This window comes from Sciurus vulgaris, assembly GCF_902686455.1.
Source record: "Sciurus vulgaris genome assembly, chromosome: 1".
Classification (NCBI taxonomy): Eukaryota; Metazoa; Chordata; class Mammalia; order Rodentia; family Sciuridae; genus Sciurus; species Sciurus vulgaris.
In genome coordinates this window covers 80073149-80096886 of record NC_136461.1, presented here as the reverse complement: position 1 = coordinate 80096886, position 23738 = coordinate 80073149, and the positions used below count along the sequence as shown (strand labels likewise).

Below are 23738 nucleotides of genomic sequence, written 5' to 3'. Positions count from 1 at the left end.
GCTCAAGAGATCCTCCTGCCTCAGCCTCCTGAATACGTTGGGCTATAAGGCACATGACACCAGGCTCTAAATTTTTGATCTGGAATAAATTTGTGAAGTTGTGATAATCTGTAATAGTTGTTACATTGTTGGAAGACCTGAATAGTAAAGAAAATATTTTTACATTTAACTGTGTAACAAAGCACAAGGTTATTGACACGATTCAAAAGAGATGTCTTATTTATGGAATTTAAACACGATATTGTTTTTACCTGGCATGGGTATCATACTTAAGGAAGACCTCTGAGAAGATGATATTAAATTGGGCCATGAAGGCTAGGTTAGAGAGATAAAGGAATTTTAAGCACAGGCCACAGTGCTATCAAAGATGACCATAAGGGGAAACACTGGACGCAACGCAAGGACATAAATAAGATAGGCAGGTTGGAGCTACTTCAGGAGGGCCTAGAATTTCAGGCAAAAATTATGTGGTAGGAGCCAGGAAGGAACTAGGATTTTTTTTTTTTTTCTTTCTGGTATTGGGTATTAAACTCAGGGTGTTAAACACTGAGCTACATCCCCAGCTTTTTTTTTTTTTTCCCCCTTCAATTTTTGAGATAGGGTCTCGCTAAGTTGCTGAGGCTGGCCTTGAACTTGCAATCCTCCTGTTTCAGCCTCTTGAGTCACTGAGATTACAGGTGTACACTGCCATGCCTGGCTAGGCACTAGGATTTTTAATTAATTAGAATTAAGCTTTAATGAAAATATTATAGAAGGATGGACTAGTTGAGTGAAGAGAAACATGGCAAGAAAATCTGTTTAGGAAGCTAATTACAGCAGGCTAGGCAAGTAATGAAGGCTTGATGTGGATTAGTAGTTGTAGAAATGGAGAAAAATGACTTTAAAAGAAGTTAAAAAGGCAGATTGATTATGGGAAATAAAGGGCAAGAGAAACATAAGAAAGTCAGATTTTATTTATAGGTAATTAGGAAGATGTGAATGCTACCAAAAGGAATAGGGAAACTCAGAAAGGAAAGATGAGTTCCATCTCAAATTTGAATTTCAAATGCCTGAGGGATATCCAAATGGAGCTACCCACCAAAAAGAAGAAAAACTTTGACCTGTAATCTTGGAGAGATATCGGGGCTGAAGATACAATTTTGGGAAGAGGGACACAGAAATACTTGACTGAGTTGACTAATTTTCTTCTTAAACTAACTTCACTATCCTTTACCAATTACGTTTGTTATGATTTCTCAAACTAATCCCTCATGTCACTCTTCTGAACCTTCTGCTTCCTTGTCTTTGTTATCCTACCCATCAAAATTACAAGCTGAGATCAATGTTGCAACCTATGTTTTTCTTACCTACAACAAGATGGCTGAAAACTGCTGGGGTAGGATTTGTGGAGGGAAGAAAAGGAGTACAGGAGACTTATACTAATACTATAAATCCATGCTCGCTAGCCTCTTCTGGACACTATCACCTGTCAGTTTTCTCTTATCCTTGGCTAGCTCCTTTTCTGGATCTTCTCAATGACTACCACTATTTTCACTCTTCATACAAGCATCACCTCTAGAACACAACTTCAAATTCTACTTCATTGAAAAATTAAGTTGTCAGGCATGGTCTAAAAATTTTTTCTTCTACTTACAAATGTATCTAATAGCCACACTGTTCACTTTTTTCCTCCTGTATCAGAAGATGTAATATTCCTCTCCTGTTCAACCTATTTTACCTCCTGTGTCTGATCTCACTTCTTTGTGCATCCTTGGGACCTTGTTCTTAGGTATTTGTACCCTCCATCCTGCCATCAGCTTCTAATTATTTTTCTTTACTAGATCCTTCCCCATGCCCTACATACATGCTTGTCTCTTTCTATCCAAAACAAATTGCTATTGTTTGATTTCTCCTAACCTCATTAAATTACTCAAAAGAGAAATCTGTATTCGCCAATTCTACTTCCTTATCTTAAACTGGGACATGGTCAGTGGGGGGGGGGGGCTCATATATTCTTTCAAATTACATAAAAGGTCTTTCTTTATATACATGCCCCTCCCCAAAAGATACATACACACATGCATATATATTTTTTGGTACCAGGGATTTAACCCAAGGGTGCTTAACCACTGAGCTACGTCCCCAGCCCTTTTTATGCTTTGAGACAGGGTCTCACTAAGTTACTGAAGTTGGCTTTGAATTTGTGATCCTCCTGCCTCAGTCTCCCAGGTTTCTGGGATCATAGGCATGTGTCTCTGTTCCTGGCCAAGGTACACGTCTTAACTCCTAATTTCAATATGTAACCATTCAACTCAATGTATAATAACCTTAGTAGCTGAGAATTAGTAGCATATAATTTTATAGGTTTGGGAATTTGATCTTGGAGCATGTGAAAATGGTGTTGAGTCTTAGTGTTTTAAATTAGCAACATTTTTCTCTGCACTGAAACCAGAGGAAAATAATTTTAAACTGGCAGTTGCTTTGTTCTCATGAAACACTTTTGCAGTGCAGTTTGATTTGTTACAACAATTGAAAATATCTATGTGATGAAAAATGTCATAATGTGGGGCTTGAAAACTCATTAGAAAAAAATCAGTAAATAAAATGAAACTAAAATAGCCCAGAATATTCAGTTACTATAATGTGATTGATTTCACCACTATGGATATTGCAGGTGTTCACCAAGCAGTCTGTAGTAATTCCCCAAATGCTTTTGCTATAATGGAATTTTCAGTATTAAGCCTGTGTATTTTGACATGCTTTCCACGTAATACACAATACACTTGATTTATACTAAAATGACGAATAGGTAACTCCCAACTCTTCATTTAAAATGGATGGTGGGACAACATGAATAGCAATAGTGAGAACCAGATAATTTCAAGCTTTGTTTTACCCTCTGGCTCTTATAATCTGCTCTAAAACTTTGTACAAATGTTTAAACAAGGAGCAAAATGGAAGCATTTGCAATTTATCTCCAAAAATTGTATGACTTTACTGTTAACTAGAATAATCAGAATGGGGAAAGGGAAGTCAGAGGCAGGAAGAATATTTAAAAGATGTCAAGTGTCTATGATACACAAATTAAATGGAAGTTTTTTGTTGTTGTTTTTGGTGGTACTGAAGATTGAACCCAGGTTCTCTACCCTAAGCCATATACCTCCAGTCTTTTTAATTCTGAGATGGGGTCTCATTAAGTTGCCAAGGCTGGCCTCAAAATTGTGATCCTCCTGCCTCAGACTCTCAAGTCTCTCAGAATACAGGTGTATGCTACCACAACAGCTGAACAGAAGTGTTTAAAGACAATGAAGAAAAGAACACACTAGATTCAGAATCTTGAATTTAGCAGCACTTGATACACCTGGGAATAATAAATTTTCCTTCTTATAACATCATTCAAGCTTCCAAGACTACTTAATAAAATATTTTTGATAAAACTAGTAAGAAGAGTTTGCCTCTAGACTGAAAATTTCCATTAGAAACCATTAATATTTGATAAATATTTCTAATTCAATGAACAAATATCAAAACATAAAACAGTTAAAGAATTCTCCAGGACTGTATCTGTGATGAATGAGATAAATAACAAAAAGATGTAGTGTCACATCTATCTACTAGTCATGAACTGCTCTGTAACCAATTCTATTTCCAGTACCTAGAGGCTAAAACAGCAAGTCCATGGAAGATAAAAGAAGAGCAACATTTGGAATAAAGGTTTTGGGTGAAATAAACCTTTTTTAAAATAAACATGTTCATTTATTTAGTAATCACATGATTTAAAGATAATCTCACATTTATATCTAACTTTGCCATTTGGCAATTTTAAACATTTCAAAAAGTTTTATTTGCAAGAAACAAAAACAAAAGCAAAAGCAAAAGCAAAAACAAAAACAAAAACAAAATGCTAGATTTAGTTAAAAGCAGCAATTTTCTTTAGGCTAAATAGTCACTTCTTTATAAGATTATACCAACCCTGGAAAATATGAATCAATATAGAGATTGCCTCTGATTGTAATGAAAGTCTTTTCTTCTATTCATAATAATAAATGGCTTTTTTTCACATGTATTGTAATTTTGTCAGTGCCACCAAATCTTTGTTGAAGTGAATATCAACAATAATTTATCCAACTTTTTCTCATCCATTCATTTGCTTTATTCAGTGAATAATTACCAAATGCCAAATTGTGTGCTTGGTACTAAGGAGACAAATGTAACTGAACAGTAACAAATGTAAACAGTAACCTTGATGCATGGACATTATGTTTTTGTAAGAAAACAATTTCAAATTCACTTTGTTTACTGTAGACATCTTTCTTCATTTAGCACTGTTCACACACTGTCCAAACACAATATTTGAATGAATGGACAATGTCTTATTGTCATATAGAGACACATATGTGTATAATTTTTTTTTTGGCAGGTGAATTGCATGTTTATGTAATTCACTAATTACATACTAAGACTGATTTGTTGGTCATGGAAAATGAAAAGACAGTGAAGGTAAAAATCATGATGTGGAAAAAGAAAAAAAAAAAAAAAAAAAGGTCACCAGAATTAAGCATAGAGGCTGTATAGCTCAAGCTTAGGAATGCTTCCCTAAATTAATTCTCCAGGCAGATCATGGTGGTGTAAGGGGAAAGAACCAGAGTCACTAATGAAGCATGGGAATTAATATGGGTTTTTGGAAGCAGACACAGACACGGTATGCATGTTTGTTTGTTTTCAGTATTAGGGATAGAATCCAAGGCCCTGGATGTGTTAGGTAAGTGCTCTACTACCTATGCCTCCAGCCCTAGTTCACTCATTTTTGAAATTAAGACCAGGAGGCAAAAAATGTCACCAAATAACACTGATATTCAAGGCAAGAAGAGAGAAACATATGGAGGAAACAGAAGGAAAGGGCGATGGCATTCTCCTTCCCCTCTGATACCAACAAACTCAAGCCTCCTCTATCTTGAGAAGTCTTCTGCAGATTTACCGTGTCCTTTCAGATTATAATCCTTCTTCTTTCATCTTTTGCCAACCATATGAACAGATCAGTTAACATTTGCTTATTGTTATGGTTAGGATATGAGGTGTTTCCCCCCAAAGTTCATGTTAGACAATGTAGGAATGTTCAGAGGTGAAAATGATTATTTTATGAGAGCTATAACCTAACCAGTGGATCAATCCATTTGGTGAATTAATAGTTTGAAAGGACTACTGTACTGAGTGGTAACTGTAGGCAGGTAACTGTGGCTGGAAGAAGTAGGTCATTGAGAGTGTGCCTTTGGGGTTTATATTTTGTTCCTAGCACCTAGATCTCTATTTCCTGGTTGAACTTTCCTCTACCATGCCCTTCTGCTATGATGTTTTGTCTCACCTTAGGTTCAGAGCAAAGGGAGCTGGCTGACCATGGACTGAATCTCTGAAACAAAAAGCCAAAATGAACTTTTTCTCTTTTAAGTTGATCTCATTAGGTATTTTGACCACAGCAATGAAAAGCCAGCTAACACAAGTCTAGTATCTCACCACTTATCTACTGTAGCAGTCTTGCCTTTTCACGCCTGTCATTATGGAAACTATAGGTCAATCCACTACAATCACTTATTTCCCAGAACCACTGTCTTTTATCAGTCCTTATCCTTATTCAGAGGACAACTACCTCTTCCTCAGAGAGGTAGTTACCACCTACTTCTTGAACTTCAAACCCACTTTAGATTCCTTGACTGTGTTCTAGTTATATACATTCCTCTCTGATTCACTCTGTGTATTGAAGTACTCATGTTTTGAAGTTAGGTCTGAGCCTATGTCCTAGTTTTGACAAACTTGGAAAAGGTACTTGTCTTTTCAGACTCTCTTCCTTTAGTAAGTGGAATGAACTTGGAGACACAAATGAAATAAACCACCACACAGTGTCAAAAAAAGTCTGTTTCCAACCCTCCTTTTCTACTTTCTCTGTATTTTTAAGACATCCTTGGTCTGTATACAGTAGTTCCACAAGATTCTGTTTCATCTTGACTCTGAACATTCTCTACCTAGCCATTTCACCCATCCCAATACTGAATGCAAGATCTATGTCACTGGTTTTCCTTCCATTTTTCAACTACTTGCTGGTGTACCATTTAACTGTATGATCTGTCTGAATATTAAACTGAACAGGAAGAATCTCAATACTTGTAGAAGACCAGTACCTTCCCAGTCATCTACCTTTAATATCTTGAAGTTATGTTTGAGTCCTCTCCCACTGCTAAACCTTGTAGAATTTAGAGCTGTAATGTCTCTCATCATTTTTCTCCCTTTTCCTTTTTATTGTAATTGCTTCAGTTCATCACCTCATTGTTTCTGTTTAACTAGGTGGTTACTAGTAGTGGCTTTGAGAAAATGAAAAGCTCTGGAACCACTGAGAGCAGATGAGCAACTCCAGATATATGAAAGGTGAGTTGATGACAGTATGAGGTGAAGCACAAAGGATAGGTGTATTTATCTGTTTTGATTTTTAAAAGATGAATAAACACAGGCAGGCAGGGAGGGAGGAGTCAACGAAAGTCAAGAACTGATAGCTTCCAAAGTAATCTCATTTAGTCACTCATTCTCTTTCAGATTTTTTTTTGTAAATCTGTGCTGTTAAGTTTATAATGATGGGTAAAATCTGACAACCAGCACCTAAAAATCTTCAAGTCGAGTGAAGTAGGCAAACATTAATCAAGTAATCACATGATTAAATAGGAAACAGAAAAATTGCTAGGAAGAAAAATATGGTGTTCTGAGAGCCTCTTTATAGAGATAATGGATTTAGTCAGGGAAATAGGAAGTTTCCTTAAGTTCTGAACGATGAAGGGAACTAATGAAGGGAAGAAGGTGAAAGAACATTCTGAATTCATGTCCTGTTCTGGGAGAGTATGATGAGAAAATTATGAAAGAAGATCAGAGTGGCAGGAATGAGGAGGTCAAGGCAGGGAGATGTAAGATGAGGTTAAAAAATAAGGAGAGTGTAGGCCAAGTAAAGTCATGTAGGCCAAATAAGAGGTTTTACTTTAAGAGTAATTCAAAGTCTTTGAAGGCTGGTGCAATGTGAAAGAGAAGATCAGTTTTGATGCCAGATCTTTATAAGATTGATCTTTCCAATGTGCAAGTTTTATGATTTTTTTTTTAAATAAATGTTTAGATGTTGATAGACCTTTATTTTATTCATTTATTTATATGTGGTGCTGAGAATCAAACTCAGTGCCTCACACAAACTAGGCAGGTGCTCTAGCACTGAGGTACAACCCCAGACCCCAAGTATTATGATGTTACTTGCTCAAATTTAAATGATTTTCATTCCCCCTGAATTAAGTTTACCTGCTACTAAAAAAATTTTTCTCATAATAGACCCAACCTTTCTTTCTAGTTACCTTTTACTCTTGACTATATCTTTTTGCTTTTTTTGTGTGCTATTAAGTACTTCCTAGGATGCTCTCATCTGTTCATTTCTACTTCTTGACATCTTGGTTTTTGAACCTATAATAGGCCACTTCTATAAAATCTTTTTATGATCTGAACTGAGATTTGAAGACCCAAAGGAGTTTGTGCTTTTTTGGCATTTAACACACTCAATTTTTTATTGTAATACTTGTGCACAGGTCAGTCTCCTCCTTTACACAACCTCCAGGTGGCTACAAAGTCTACGAGGACAGAGGATTTGTGTAACCTCTGCAACCCTTACATGGTCTAAGACAGTCTAACTCAAAGTGGTGCTCAAAAGATATTTGGTGGATAATTTTTTTAGCCCAATTTCTAAATATTTAAAAAATTTCCATCATTGTGTAGATGGCTGCTTCTACGCTGATTTCTAGTTATGACGCTATAGCAAAGTGTCAATTTCCTATTTTCAGGTACATATGGGTTCTTCTCACACTGGTTTTCATGCAGGATATTAAAGACAAAAAAGTATAAATAAATTCTTCGGAAGAAAAATTAGGGTTTCAAGTAATGTATCTATCTACCCTTTAGCCGGATAGGACTATCTCAGAAAAGAAACTCAGGTTACTTTAGAGTACCTGGTTCAAAAATGTTGTATCAGTGAACACTTGGCATCAATTAGAGGGGAAAAAAAAATAATTATAGTTTTTTTTTTTTGGTAGTGCTGGGTATCAAATCCTAGCCTCATATAGGCTAGGCAAGTGCTCTACCACTCAGCTGTAGTCTTAGCCCTGATTCTGGTTATTTTAAAATAATTCCTTAAATGAGATTTATAAAAAGAAATGAGATATTCTCACATATAATAACTTTCTAGGTTTCCCTATACATTGATGATGTTTATATAATCCCAGACAAAAAGGTAGAGAATAAATTGAAAGGGGGAGAAAGGTCCACAGTTATAGTGGGAATTCTGTAAGCAAAATGGAGTTTTAAGACACATTTTAACCTTTTTTAAAAAAATCAAACTTCATTTAATTTTGTTCTTTACCACCTTTAGTATAATGCTGAAGTAACACACCATTCCACTATTTTCTTTAGCATTCAGAGAACGTTCTCATCTTAGATACTGACAAAAATGTCATGTCAACTAAAGTCTTCAGTAGAGACTAAAGGAATCTTGGGATGTTCCTCCCATTTACTTAAAAGTGCACTATGTTACACTTTCCACAGAAAGAGTGAGTAGCCATATCATTTAAATGTATTTCTTTTTTTTTTTTTTTTATCAAGCTTATGAAGAAACCTAACAAAGTAACGAAGTATAATATTTGGGCAGTGTCAATTTCTATCAGCAAAATTAAATAGTTTCCTATGCTAAAAATACCCATTTTACCCATTTTAATGAACTGGTAACTTTTGAGGTAGTGCATCAGAACTATTTCTTAGCTCGGTGTGATTATGAGTACCTGGGAGGCTACTTGGTAGGCTGAAGCAAGAGGATTACTAGAATTCAGGAGTTTGAGGCCAGCCTGGGCTACACAGTGAGACCTCTGTCTCATTAAAAAAAAAAAAAAAAAAAAAAAAGAGGGAGGGAGGGGGGGAGGGAGGGAGAGAGAGAGAGAGAGAGAGAGAGAGAGAGAGAGAGAGAGAGAGAGAGAGAGAGAGGAAGGAAGGGAGGGAGGGGGAGAGGGGTTTCTTACTTATAACATCTTAAGAGTTGAATTTGACAATCTGGATTTAATCCAATCCCTCACACTACCAATGTAAAATATGATACCCAATGAGGCTACATAATTTGTGCAAGGCTACACTGCTTGTTATAGATAAAAACAGGATATTATCCAGAATGAGTGTGAATTTCAGGGTTTTAAGAGATCCATATACAAGCTGACGGCTGTCTCTGGGGTAAGGAAATTACGTTTCCTAAAAACTTACTGTTTAATAAAAAAAATTAACTATATAAATTAAAATTGCCATTAATTTTATAATAGGCACAAAGCTAAAGTCCCAAAATTTAAAAAATTAACATGCATGTAGTGCTACTAAGGACTTCTAAGAGAAACAAACAAAGAAAACAAGAATATACCCTGAAGAGGAATGTCATTATGGGTTTTCTAGTTCAGAACTATTATCTAGAAAACCAAGATAAAAACTTTGATTAAAAAGACTATGAAAGCCAAATAAAATAAAATGTTTTTCTTATAACAGATGGCTTATGCCCTGATTATGTTTGCATTTAATGCATTAAGATTACCTATTAATAAGGAAGCAGGGATGCTTTCCATTGATATTTCTAATTCAAAGGAACAAGTTCTTTGTAAATCACTTTGTAGTGATATATTACATGTAGGTTTATTTAAGGGGCTGGGTGGTAGTGACTTTAAAACTTTATATCTAAATCCTGTTTGTAACAAGTTTATAGAGCAGCTTTGTAGAGGAATACTGGAAAAAACTTTTCATAACTGCTGCTATGTGGCAATTCTCTTAGAATAACAGATCTAGTGCCCCCCCCCCCCCCCCAGTGCTGAAAATTTTCAGATTTTCAGTGGAATGAACTGGGGGGGGGGGGGTCCACACATAATAATTATAACATTCTTACAGTATAGAACATGGAGACTGGGGGTAACAGTAACTTTAAGCTTTATGCTTCCTAGCTTCTGGGGAGCTCAAACATAAAGATGGCACTTTACATAGGTCTAGGCACTAGCCTCTGAAATTGAGGTCATCATTGGTGAAGGCCAACTGCTGTTAGCTGCTGTCATTACCACTGCTGCTGCTGCTGCTTTGAATGGAGAAAATAGAGAGCACATCTTTTGTAACATTGTTTTTCTCTGGTGGTACAGAGGATGGAACCTGATTCCTTGAACATTGGCGACTGTTAATATGGATCAAGGCCCAAGGGAACTTTCAGTTACTTATAAATTAAAATGAAATGAATAACATTATAAATTTTCCAGAGATATAGGGGGAAAAAAATCACTGAAGACAGACTTTGATTAAAAATTAAAACTACTATTTCTTTGGGAAGCATATGAGTCCTACCTACAAAGTGCTGCTGGTTGAGGGTAAAGATATTTCAGTTTTTTTAAAAAAATATTTTTCTTATATAAACTCTCAGCAATTAGTATGAAGGAGTATAGAAATATATAAGCAAGCAAACAAAAAAGGTATTTTTTGGATACTGTGGAATCCAAAGGAAATATCACTAGGTACTACTGAGACATTATTTATATGGTCTTAAATTCAAAACTATGAGTGGAGGCATGGCAGCACACGCCTGTAATCTCAGTGACTCGAGAAGCTGAGATTAGCAAGGCCCTAAGCAATTTAGCAAGACCCTGTCTGTCTTGAAATAAAAAATAAAAAGGGCTAAGGACGTGGCTAAGTGGCTAAGCAGCTCTGGGTTCAATGCCCACTACCAAAATCAATCAATCAATCAATCAATCAATCAATCCAACACTATGACTTTTTTCTTTTTTTGGCTCAAAGGTCCTCATTTTACGTTACTGAAATTTCTAGAAAATAACAAATTGATGTTACAAGTCCACGAGGTCTAAAATCAATTAGAATAGGAATAATTATGTTTTGGAAAAAGGGCATATATAAACCCCTAAAATCACTAGTGGGTGTGAGTTAAGATGAGATGACTTTTACATTTCAATCTCTGGAAGACAGTTTGGTAGTCCCTCCAAATGTTAAACATAAGCTGGGCATGGTGACACATGCCCTGTAATCCTAGTGACTGAGGAGGCTGAAGTAGAAGAATCTAAAGTTCAAGGCCACCCTGGGCAATTTCATGAGATGGTGTCTCAAAATGAAAAATAAAAAGGGTTAGGGATGTAGTTTAGTGATAAAACACCACTGGGTTCCATTCCTAGTATGGTGTGTATGTGTATGTTTAAATGTAGAGTTACCATATGATCCAACAATTTCACACCAAGATAAATACTTATATAATCTGAAAATGTGGTCACAGAAAAAATCTGAACACGAATGTTTTAACACCATTATCCATAACTGCCCCAAAGTGAAAACAACCTGAATGACCATCAACTGATGAGTGGGTAAACAAATGTGGTATATCCATACAATGGAATATTATTTGGTCATAAAAAGAGAAGAAGTACTATTATATGCTACACTATGAACAAAAACCCTAGAAACATGTTCAGTGAAAGAAGCCAAGAACAAAAGGGCATGGATTATAGAATTCCATTTACATAAAAGGTTCAGAATAGCAAAGTCCACAGAGAAAGAGTGGTAAGTGGTTGTCAGAGGATGGGAGAAAGGGAAACTGGAACTCACCTGATACAAAGATTCTTTTTGATAGAAATATTCTGTTATTAGATAGCATTAGCTGCACAACACAACAGATTTACTAAAAACCAGTTAGTGAACTATATACAATAAAATGGTGACTTTTAATTTAATAAAATTTAATTATGAAATTCCATAATTATATGGAAATATAAAATATAATATCAACTATCTTTTAGTATGATCTCAAATACCAAGAACTAAATTTGGAATATTAAGAGAAAGACTTAGGACTCCTAAGAACCAAAACATTTCTAAGGAACCATCTCTGTTTTTTCATGGTATGTTCACAAATTTTTATGAGGAAATTAGTGATGGGCAGCCTTTAAAAAAACAGCCTGCTGAAGTAAAAAGCCTTAGTCACATCTTTCCATTCATGCCTGGTAGCCCTAGGGAAGGGACTCTCCAGAGTATCTATCTGTATGATGGTTACCGAAAGTGGCTGTCCGTGTCCAGTGATGGCTTTTGTTTAGTGATCATGGTCAAGTTGAGTTTGTTTAAATACCATTTCCCAGGACTTACAAGCTACTCCCTGAACGACAGGAATACTCAAAGCTTTTAGAGGGAATAAACTATTGCACGGTCTATGCCTAGGAAGCAGGCCACAGTTCACTGGAAACAGCCAGTTCAGATAAATAAAATGAAAGCGGACATTTTTGGAGATAGTCTTGAAAGCTTTCCATTAGACAGCATCAAGGGCATAAAAGTAGGAAGAGCGTGTATCCATATTAGACCTCTACAAGTCACTTTATCCTCTATCTTCACTAGTAATAAAAAATAAGTATTCGTCTCTTTCATCAGATAATTTAAGTACCCCACAGAACCCAACACATATCTCTCTTCCTGGCCACCCATATCAGAATCAGAAGTAGTAGTCTATTTATAAAGTTCCATATTAAATTTAAGTAAAAAAAGTTACATTTTAATTACAAGTCCTCTTGAAGAAACTTTATTCCCATTTCTGGCACATGGGCTACACAAACAGGTACTTGGGCAAGTCAATCTGCTTCTTGATGGCTTCTCTTTGGTTTTGGTCTGGATCTTTCTTTCCCTAGATTTCTCGGCTTTAGATCAGCATTGGCAATCCCCTCTTGTGTTAAAGGCTCAAGAATAATGACAGAGGTCAAAGAAGACTGAGGAAGAATAAAAGCAAAGGGAAGAAGGAAAGGAGAGATGAGGGGAGGTAGTATAAATTCTTCTAAAAATGATTTGTCAAAATCTCAAATGATCCCGAATACTGTGACCACAAGGAAAAGTGATTCTTCGCTCTGGTTTCCTCTACTGTGGGTAAAATGGTAATTATAAGGAATATGAAAAAGAATATATGATACAGTATGGTACCACATCATAAAATGCATTTTAGTGTAATTTGTTATTGAATTTTTCTAATTTGGTGTATAGCACTTCAAAATATACATTAACAGGTTGTACACAGTGTACAGGTACTTAAGTATTTACAGAAGATGATACACACACACACACACACACACACATACATTTTAATTAAAAGTCATACACCTAAGACTGTGAAAGGAGCCTGATATCTTATTAAGGCATATTTATTTGGTAAAATCAGATTCAAGCTTGTATTATTTCAACATTTAGGCCTTGTCCAGGAATAAAACCTGATATAAGAGTAAAGTCTGATAAAGTTTAACTCAACAAAATTAATTGGTTCTTAATAAAAACAGGGTCAATCATTTGATTATTACAGACATTCTACTATGTATAATGAATTCTTGAAAATCTTTAAGTATAACATTTATTGAACAAAAATGAGGGAACCAAAGCGAAAGTTATCCCTTCATTGTAAAATAAATGTATACTGCTCAAAATCTGTTTAAATGGTGTATGTACTCCTGGCTACTAGGTAGGGAATATATAGTATGAACATCAATAAATGTTGCAATCACAATAACCATTAACGTCACATACAATAAGAAATGTAAATGAAGTGGGAATGAATAATTATGTATTTTCATATATGAATGCATTTCACTGAGCATTTAATGAACAGTTGTACACATACTCCATTTGATCAAATTTCTTTCTGAGATCATACTGGTATAACTTTCCAAATTTTAGTCCCATAATTGTAATTTATTCTGATAAATTACATGTGGCCCAAATATTTAAAAAGTTTATTATATCCCAGTGTTCCATCAGAGGAGCAGCAAAGTCGCTGCTCAATTAAAGTGTTTATAGGTGTACTATATATGGGACACTGAGGCATATATGGGACACTGAGGCATAATGGTTTTAATGTTAATACATCTGTGAAAGCATAGTGGAAGTCAGCAGGAAAAGATGATTTGCTATAGAAATACCTTATTTACTCTCAAGAAAATTCAGGAGCCAGATTTTTCTGTTGCTTTGGACGATCATATTTTGGTTAAAATGTTGATCCCTGGCCCTCCACTAATAAGAGTTAGTCTAGAACCATCACAGCAACATACTAATTACATAGTATCTGTACATGTATCCTTTTCTAAGTGGTTTATATGAATTTTGAAAACAGCTTTCATGAATTAAAAAATATTAGTAATCAAACTTTGCAACATGCATACACAAAGAACAATACTATTGTTATAATAGTACTTATTATGTAAAATATTTATTTATTCCTCTTCAGTGATCTACAACTACCAGTCTTTTTCTTAGCTGCAAAGACTTAATGAGAACTTTGTTTTTTAATATGAATTCCAAAAATGCCTACAAATTATGATCAAAAGTATTCCAATGGAAATTTGAAAGCAGATATGAAAGTTTTCTAAATCATAATTTTTTTTAAAAAAGATACTTTCTTGTATGTCTATAGTCAGTCTTAGTTGCAATAAGCTGGAAGGCTAAAAAGAGTTAATGCTGTACAAATATGTGTGCATGTCTCTTTAGGTGTTTAAAGTTTCCATGTTTTTCACCATAAGGATTTTTATCCAATGCTGGCCTCATGCCTGCTTTTTCTTTTCCCAATGACAAACGTCACCTTCTCTAAAAAGTTACTTTTACTGGGGGGTGTAGGCAGAGTAGTTGGTTATCATGTGTGAGGTCCTGGGTTTAATTCCCATCATGGCAAAAAAAAAAAAAAAAAAAAAAGTAATTGTTAACTGTACATGGAAGGAAAGAGGGTGGAAATAGAAATTAATATACATTTTAATTTTATCCCTAACTAGTATAGTAATATCCACCATAAAAGGGTAATAAAAGGACAAAGTTGTGGATGAAAAGAGCTATCAGTTGAGCCACAGGTTCCCTGGGGGACAGAAATATGAAGAGCTAAAAGGGACTTTATGAAAAAAGAAGAAATAAGAAATAAAACAACATAGGTGAGGAGATAGATATCTTAGAAGCTGATGATCAAAGAAAAAAGAGACTCGGTTGGAATCTGAAGATACAAAATGTGCAAACACAGAATGGAAAGGAATTTTAAGGAGGGCCTGTGGCAAGAGAATTATGAGTAAAGAAATTTTTAAAAGCAAAAACCTAGGAAGTACCATCTGATTTGGTATCTATATTGACCAAAGATTTAAAAAGGAGTCAAAAGGGCCTAAAGTAGAAAGAATTTTAGTAGTCCGGGGATTAAAAGGATCAATGACTAGGAAAAAGGAGGTCAGATCTAGCTGTAGGGGTTAGGGCATATTAATGAAAGAGAAAGTGAATGACAAAATAGTGTTTACTAATACAACTTCAATATGTATTACACACGTTAAACAAGTAATACACCTAAGATGTGTACAGTTTGTTTCTTGAATTCAATGGAGTTGATATTTTTTATGGGTCACTGACCTTTGAAATAAGAGGTTCCCTATATTACATTCAAAATTAGGGAAGTCAAATAGTGCATAAAAGGACCAGCAAAGCCTTTAATAGTTTGTGCCACATGGTACCTGTATTAAAATCAAACATTAGAGGTTCGTTTTTATGCAGAATAATTATATGACAATTTAATGGTGGCTTTTGTTATTTCATTTTCCATACTTTTTTTGTTCCTTGTTATACATTTTGGAGATGTGGCAATAATTTAGTATAAAAAACATGTAGGACCTATCATGTCCTTAGTAAGCAGCTGTTCATGAAGATAATACTTCCAGTCACTAGATTAGGAAGCAAGATTCTGAGATTACTGCTGGGCCTAAGCCTCTAACTTGTCAACCAAAAGTTACTTCCTCTTAAGTATAATGAATTGCAGAAGTACAGTTAAACAGCTGTCTATGAGAGTTTATTAGCAGGCATATGATACGACGGGTAAGCAGAGATACTGGGATTTTTCTCTGCCAGTGACCAAAATATTTACACATTTCAAAAGCAGAAAGAACTTTCTAAAAAATTAATAAGATCTGTTTCACAAATTACTAATTCAACTGGAACACTGAATAGTAGAAATGACAAAAGATTTGTTCTTATGGTTGATAAAAAATTTATATCAGGGCATTCAAGTAAAGTTATTTTCTGTGTTCTGATTTAATGAATCATGTGAGTTGTATCTGGTTGGGTGACACAGATTCTGGCTCACTGAAGCCTACTCTAATGCTTCCCAGCAAAGCCTTTCTTGGGACAGTGAAGCCAGAATAACATGTCAGACTGAAGTAATATCAAAGAAAGAGAAAGCAGGGCTGGAAATGCTATGAGGTTGACTCATAACACTTCTTGACCTGTGAATGTCCAGTAAGTTTTGATGTCCTATGGGCTTTGATGACCTAACAAGCACCAGGCAGCAACAGTAATTCGGTAATGAATGGTCCTCAAAAGATTTTTGCAATTCAAGCTGAAAAACACTACACTTATTAGATGGTTTTTACTCTATTGAAAAACAGTCTTAGAAACCACAAGTGGCTTCCTAAAAGGTGAATGAGTATTAAATGTTTTATATATGCTTGTGTAGTAAGCATCTATTTTGTTTTCTTTAAATTTGTTAGATTTTAAAGTATACATTAATTTGGAAAACAAAAAACTTTTCTGATGCTATTAAAGGTAAAATATGTTGAAAAAAATGAAATAGCATTAGATTAAAATACAGATGTAAATATTAATAAAAAAGAAAAAATACAGATGTAAAATAATGATGCTCATTCAGTACTGACAAAAAAGATTATTGAAAATGAAACTAAAGAGCTAATCTGTATTTATCCCACATGGGTATTTTTTCTTTCCAAAGATAACAGTATTTGTGAAGAACAGAGTACTCAGAAGACAAAAAATATAGTGATTATAGCTTATCAAAATATGGTATATCACTTTACATGAAAACTATTTTATCATATACGAAAGAAAAGGCACAGAATAGACATAACATTTTTCCAAAGCAGTTTACAAAATCACTAAAATCTTTGTTTTTCACTAATCAAAATTCTTAATTAGTACTTAGAGTTAAAATCTGAAAGAGTACTTACAATGACAGTAACACCACAGCAATTAAAGTCCACTCCACAGGTTTGTGTATTATATTTCTATTTGTTAATCTGAAAGATAGCAAGATAAAATTTACCCAAATATTTTTATACTTGAATTAGTAAACCTTCTATTTCTGGATAAAATCAGACTTCTTATGTGTCAAAGAAATACTTTTTTCAGCATCTGATAATAAAGATCTCAAATGGAAGTGTTCTAGCCCACTTTTACACATTAATAAAAACAGTACTATTAGACAAGGTGAGAATACAAGAACAATGATAGGAACTAAATTGCATAGTTTATTAAGATAAACACACCCTGTAACAACACCTTCTGTGCTTTCCCTTAATAAAATATTTTATTAAAGCTAACAAGATAAGTAATTTCTGATTTAAAAATTTTAAGGTTTTGACAACCTTTCCACCATGTGCTAAGTTGGTGGCAGGCAATTAAGGGATGCCATAATTCATAATTCACAGAAATGAGAGTTAGCTTAATAAACTGCAAGAACAGGTCTTAAAGAAAACTTGTTTTAAAAAATATTAATTATGGGGCTGGTGTTGTAGCTCAGTGGTAGAGTGCCTAGCATGCGCGAGGTACTGCGTTCAATTCTAGCACCTCATATGAATAAATAAAATAAAGGTCCACTGACAACCAAAAAAATTTTTTTTAAATTAAGTAAATTCTATCCTTGATGATAATAAAATATTAGTCCTTGTTAGTAATAAAATACTCTGGAGTCATCTTAGCTTCTCAGGAAACATTTAGATACATCACTATAAATTAAAAAATGATAACTGAAAATACCAAAGTTTGGTGAGGATAAGAAGAAATAGTACCTTTAATACACTATTGATATGAGAAACTGAACAACTTAGTAATATCTAATAAAGTTGAAAATACATACGAATAGCCCAGATATAAAGTTTGAAAACTCTCTCACTTATGCACAAGGAAATGTGTATCAAGAATGTTAATACAATACTCCTGTGGGTGGGGAAAAAACCCCAAATTGTGGCATATTTATAAACTACTGAAGACCTATTAAAATAAATGACCTACATTTACATGTTTCATTCATAAGTTTGGGTGAAAGAAAGCAAATATAGTATGATATTGTTCATATGAATCAAGATTTAATAATACTAATGGACACATACATAGGTAGCAAGAAAGTATTAAAAACAAAGACTAGAAGGATGTATAGGTTGCTTCTATGGAGGAAAGGTGAATGGACTGGGAAGGGAAACAAAGCAGACTTTGTTCTCCTCCTCTGTGCTGTCTTTCCCATCTGTCTGAAACTATCTTCCCTCAGATACAATTCCTTACACCATCTTTGCAGTAAGATCTATCTGGACCATCCTATTAAAAAGTAGCCCAATACTCCAGATCTCCTTACCCTGCTATATGTATATATTTTTCTTTTCCCATATCAGTTACCACTTTACCTATTGTTATTTATTGTTCGTTTTCTCTTGCTTGAGGAAAATAATTCCACATCCCTAGAACAAGAGCCTGGCAACCAGTGGGCATTCATTCATATTGAATGAGTGAATTAACCTATAATGTTTTGTTTATAAATCTGAATCAAATTTTGGAAACTATTAAAATCTATTAATTCTGAGTGGAGGATGTTTTGTTACATTAATCTGAATTTTCTCTGTCGTTTAAAGTGTGTTTCAGAATTTAAAAGCTCTAGATGATATAAAAAGAGAGTATACTATATTGGTTACAATCTGCCAGATCTGTGTTTAATACTAGATCTTTATAAATCCCATATGCTTTACCTTGGATACATTATTTTTGTGTGTGTGTGGTGCTGGGGATAGAATTTGGCCTTGCGGCAGGCTAGGCAAGTACTCTATCACTGAGCTACATCCCCAGTTTGACACATTGCATGATGGCTGTAAAACTTAAAAAAATTTGGGGGGTAAAATAAGGACAATACTACCATCTATTTCTCAGAATTCTTGTGAGGACTAAATGTACAAAAACATCCATGGTGTCAAATCCAACTGATATTTCTACCAGCAGCATTTTGACACAGCTGATCACTCCCTTCTCCATGGAAAGTTTTCACCTAGTTTCCACTGTCTTGTTTTGCTCCCTCTCACTGGCACTCATCCTGAGACCTTTTAATATTGGAATGCCCCATGATCTCTGCCCTTAGGTCTTTTCTCTTTATAACACTCTTCCCTTTGGTGATACTGAGCAATCTCATAGCACTAAATATTAAAAAACTACATGCTGAAAACCATCCAATTTATTATCTCTAACTTGAACTTCTTCCTAGAATTCTAGATTTCTGTATCTAATGGTCTCCTTGACATCTTTATGTGGAGGTCTAATAGGCACCTCAAAACAGTATAAGAGGGCTGGGGTTGTGACTCAGTGGTAGAGTGCTTACGTAACATGTGTGAGGCACTGCATATAAATAAATAAATAAATAAAAACAAAGGTCTATGTAGGCTGGGGACATAACTTAGTTGGTAGAGTGCATGTCTTGCATGCACAAGGCCCTAGGTTCAATCCCCAGCACCACAAAAACAAACAAAAATAAAGGTCTATGGACAACTAAAAACAAAACAAAACAAAAAAACCCAAACAGTATAAGAAAAATGGAGTTCCTCATCCTCCTCCTCTAAACCATGTCTTCTTGTGAACATCCCCACTTCAGTTAGTTAAAGGCTACCCTAGCCTTCCAGAATCTAATCATGTGGTTACATTTGATTCTTTTCACATCCCAAGAAAAACCAGTAATCAAATTCTGATGGTTCTGTCTTCAAAACAGAATCTTATTAATTCTTAATACCTTCACTGCTTTCTTTCTTTTTTTGGTTCACACCATTTCTTGCCTATGAAAAATAGCATCCTAATTGGTCTGTCTCCATTTGTTGTAATTCTCAACTCAGCAGCAAGAGTGTTGCTGTTAAAAAATGTACATTAGAACATGGGATGACATTCCTCTTCAAAACCCACCCACTATTCTCCATCTCTCTCAGAGTAGAAGCCAAAGAGTTACTATGGCTACGTGCTCTATACAATTTGTACCACACCTAATTTTTGTCCCACATTTCCCTCTTCATATTCTTGCCTCTGCTCAATTTTCCAGCCTTATCAGCATCCTAAGTATTTTGTAACACTCCTGTTTTGGGGTTTTGTACTTCCTCTGTCTGATACATTTTCAGAGTTGGCAACAGCAGGCTCACTTAGTTCCTAGTAGGTCTTTACACAAATGGCATCTTCTGAGGCCTTCCATAACCAGCCTATTTAAAATTACAACTTTCTTCCTTATCAGTACCATTCTGTTTCCCTCTATTTAGGAGGAAAAGGAGAATGGACTGGGGAAGGGAAAAAGACAATGCTACAGCATCATCATCATCATCATCATAATATGATTTATTTATTACATTTTAAATTTTATATACTGTAGTAGAATGTAAGTTCCAGGAGAGAAGGGATGATTCTATTTCTTTATTGTTCTATCTGTAGGAACTAAAACAGAATCTACCTCTAAAAACAGCTCAAAAAAGGTTAAGTATGGAAGAAAAAGTGACAAAAAAGATTCAATTTCCTTTTCTAGTGTATACAAATCTTCCAGAGCTAATAAAGATTTAAGAAATCATTTCATGATTTAAGAATTCAGGAAATGAGGGGCTGGGGATATAGCTCAGTTGATAGAGAGCTTGCCTAGCATGCACAAGGCCCTGGGTTCAATCCCCAGCACCAGCAAAAAAAAAAAAGAAGTCATGAAATGATTCAAGAATTCATCTACTTATTCAGCAAAAAAATTTACTGAGTACCTCTCTATATCACTCTTCTAGACACTGGGGTAAACACAAATAAAAGGGGTTGGTTTTACTTCAAAGTACTTCTACTGGTAGAATAGCAAACTTTTTTTTTTCATATTTTTCCTTTTGCTGGAGTCAAAATAATTTCCGGTACAAATGCTAAATGAATACACTTATTGTATGGTGATAATTCAAAAATAAAATAATATTAGAAAACATTTAAAAGCACATTTGCAAAATATAGTACTTTGAAATCCAACAATTTTACAAAAAAAAAACCTTGAGTCAGTACCTATGAAATTTAAAGAGGACTTTTGTGTCAAAATATAGTTTTAATTCAAATCTGATATAGAAACATACCTTAACACTGATTACCAAGCAGCTTGTAATGGAACTTGTTTTACACTGTCAGGAAAGCAATGTAACATCTAGATAACAGACTATTATGCAATTCAGTGGAAAGGACAGCTCTATTCACTAGGGAAAGATTCTTCAAGGAGTACTAAAAAGGTTGCTTTATGTTTAGATACTAAAATAGGCTCTCAACTCTGGCTGAGAATCATCTGGGGGCTTTTAGAAATACTAATGTCTGAGCTCAACCCTAGTCAAATGACAGTCAATCTCCTGGGGTGGAGTCAAGAATCTATAGTTGTTAAAAACTCCCCAGGTAATGCTGATACACAAATGGCTTGAGAATCACACTGTTCTACAAGTTCCTATTATCGGTTATCACTTCATAGAACAGGATACAGCTATTTATGTCAACTCTTTCCCACTGCAGTATTGATTGAAAGATTTTCAAAACTACTCCCTATCCTCAATATGGCATTTTTTCAGAGGTTTTACCTGGAAACTCTAGCTTACAGTTACACTGTTCTGTCAAAATCTGGAGACTTCAAATCGGTATCTCACTAGAGGTCATTCTGCATTCTAAGCAACTGACATTTTTCTAAAAGGTAACAAAGCTAACTTAAGTAATTTTTATTAAAGCTACAGACTGATCCACAGGTCTAAAGAGTAAATAATTTTAAAAATATTAAATTGTTTTATAATATTCCCTACCATAATAATACATATTTTTAGGTCTTATTTCCCCCATAACCTAATAAATTTCAAGCATATGTAAATTAGAGCAGCTATAAAATAAACTCATGTGCTCATCAAAATTTTGACAATGATTAAATTCTGCCCAATCATGTTTCATCTTCACAACTCAATCTTCAACACTACCCCTACTAACCTGGGGTTATGACATCATTTCAGCTAGTCTTTGTTTTTATTTTTATTAAATAATGGAGAAAGTAACTGGAAGGAATGTATATAATAGTAATGACAGAAAAAAAAAGGTGACAAAATAATAAGGTTTATATGTAAAAGAGGAAAAGGGCATTTGAAAGTCTCTTCCATTTGTTAGCCATCTCTTACAGACAGAAGAACATTGTGCCTCTCATTTTGGCTAACTTAGGTTAAGTATAGTTCTCATTTAGCATCTAGAGAACGTAAATAATGTAAATGGAGTGAGTTTGTTTTTAAACATTTTAAAATACTAATGAATATAGCAACAACCAATGCTACATTTCTTACACAAATCTTTTTATAACAATCCCAAAACCCCACTGGGTCTTCCAAGTTCTCCTAACAGAAGTATCCAAATCTGAGATTTTGGTCTGGTGAGATTATTGGTTCTGGATTTGAGGTACATTTAGCATAGTAAAAGATGCTGCTTTGATATGTATGTGAGAAAACTAGGTGAATGCTTAGGCTACTGGTATCAGTAAGGCTGCCATTTCAGAGAATGGGAGATATAATATAATTTAAACGACAGATGTGTTAATTTTGGTGGTACTGGGGAATTGAATCCTAGGCCTTCTGCATATTAAGCACATACTCTACCACTGAGCCACATCCCTAGCTAAATGACCTAAGTATTCTTCATGTCTTAATTTTAATGTCATTTCTTCAGGGAGGGTATCCCTGATAATACAATATCTTCTCCACCTGACAAGAGTAATCCCCTGCTGTAAACTTCGGTAACTCTTTGGGCTATCACACAAAGAAAAAAAATTTTCAACTAATGAAAAATTGAGGTATAGTATCATGTCTCTTCATTCTTACCTCAAAGTTCAATTTGGTTTAATTAAATTGCCTTGTTCCTTAACTTTTATAAAATTTGCTAAAGGTCAAATTCATGTTTTATTGACAAAACACTTTTTTTTTTTTCAAAGCTATACTATATCTGAACGTTTTTAAAGACTGCAGAATACAGGGACAAACCCCAATGTAACAATAGATACAGAAGATAAAACCAGGAGATTTTCTTCATAGTTACTCTAGGGAATGCATTCAGGGGTAGAGTGCATGCTTAGCTTGTACGAGGCCCTGGGATCTACCCTAGCACCACCAAAAAAATTGCTATTTTAGATTTCCGGTTTAAAAGAAGTTTTCTTTTCTTTTCTTTTTCTTTTCTCTTCTTTTTTTTTTGGTGCTGAGGATTGAACCTCTGTACCACTGAGATACACCCATGCCTCTGAAAGTAATTTTAATTGTCTATTTAAGTAACAAAGTGATCAGATAGTAAATCAAGTACAGAGGAAACTGACTTTCTGTATCAAAGCAAGGGACTTTCACTGAACATGAGTAGACTGCTATAAAAGCCTGATTCTATACTGTCTTTTGTGATTAACTTTTCATCTACAAAGAGAAGAGGTAGCATGATGTGGTAAAAAAGGGCTATATAGTTAGATTTGGTGCCAAAACTCAACTACTAGTTGTATGATTTAAGTTACTTAACCTCTCATCTGTTCTCTGTAAAATGAAAATACCATTTTTTTTTTTTTCAAGCCAACATAAAAAAATGCCAGTTACAGCTTGGCACACAGTGAG

General features: G+C 34.6%; 1 protein-coding gene and 1 long non-coding RNA gene across 7 annotated transcripts in view; one reads left to right on the top strand and one right to left on the bottom strand.

Moving 5' to 3' along the window:
* Window positions 1-7109, top strand: part of LOC306669188 — a 46395-nt gene extending 39286 nt beyond the window's left edge. Inside the window, exon 2 of the long non-coding RNA XR_013766052.1 lies at window positions 621-7109. This is a non-coding gene — a long non-coding RNA (uncharacterized lncRNA). The remainder of the gene's footprint in view (window positions 1-620) is intronic.
* RPAP2 (RNA polymerase II associated protein 2) overlaps window positions 1-23738 on the bottom strand; it is a 100568-nt gene that overhangs the window by 39035 nt on the left and 37795 nt on the right. For all 6 annotated transcript variants that reach the window (XR_013765360.1, XM_079148828.1, XM_079148829.1 and 3 more), the window contains one exon: window positions 17064-17132. Coding sequence is in view for 5 of the 6 variants with exons in the window: in XM_079148828.1 (XP_079004954.1) it covers window positions 17064-17132 (69 nt within the window). In the remaining variant the exon portion in view is untranslated. The remainder of the gene's footprint in view (window positions 1-17063; window positions 17133-23738) is intronic.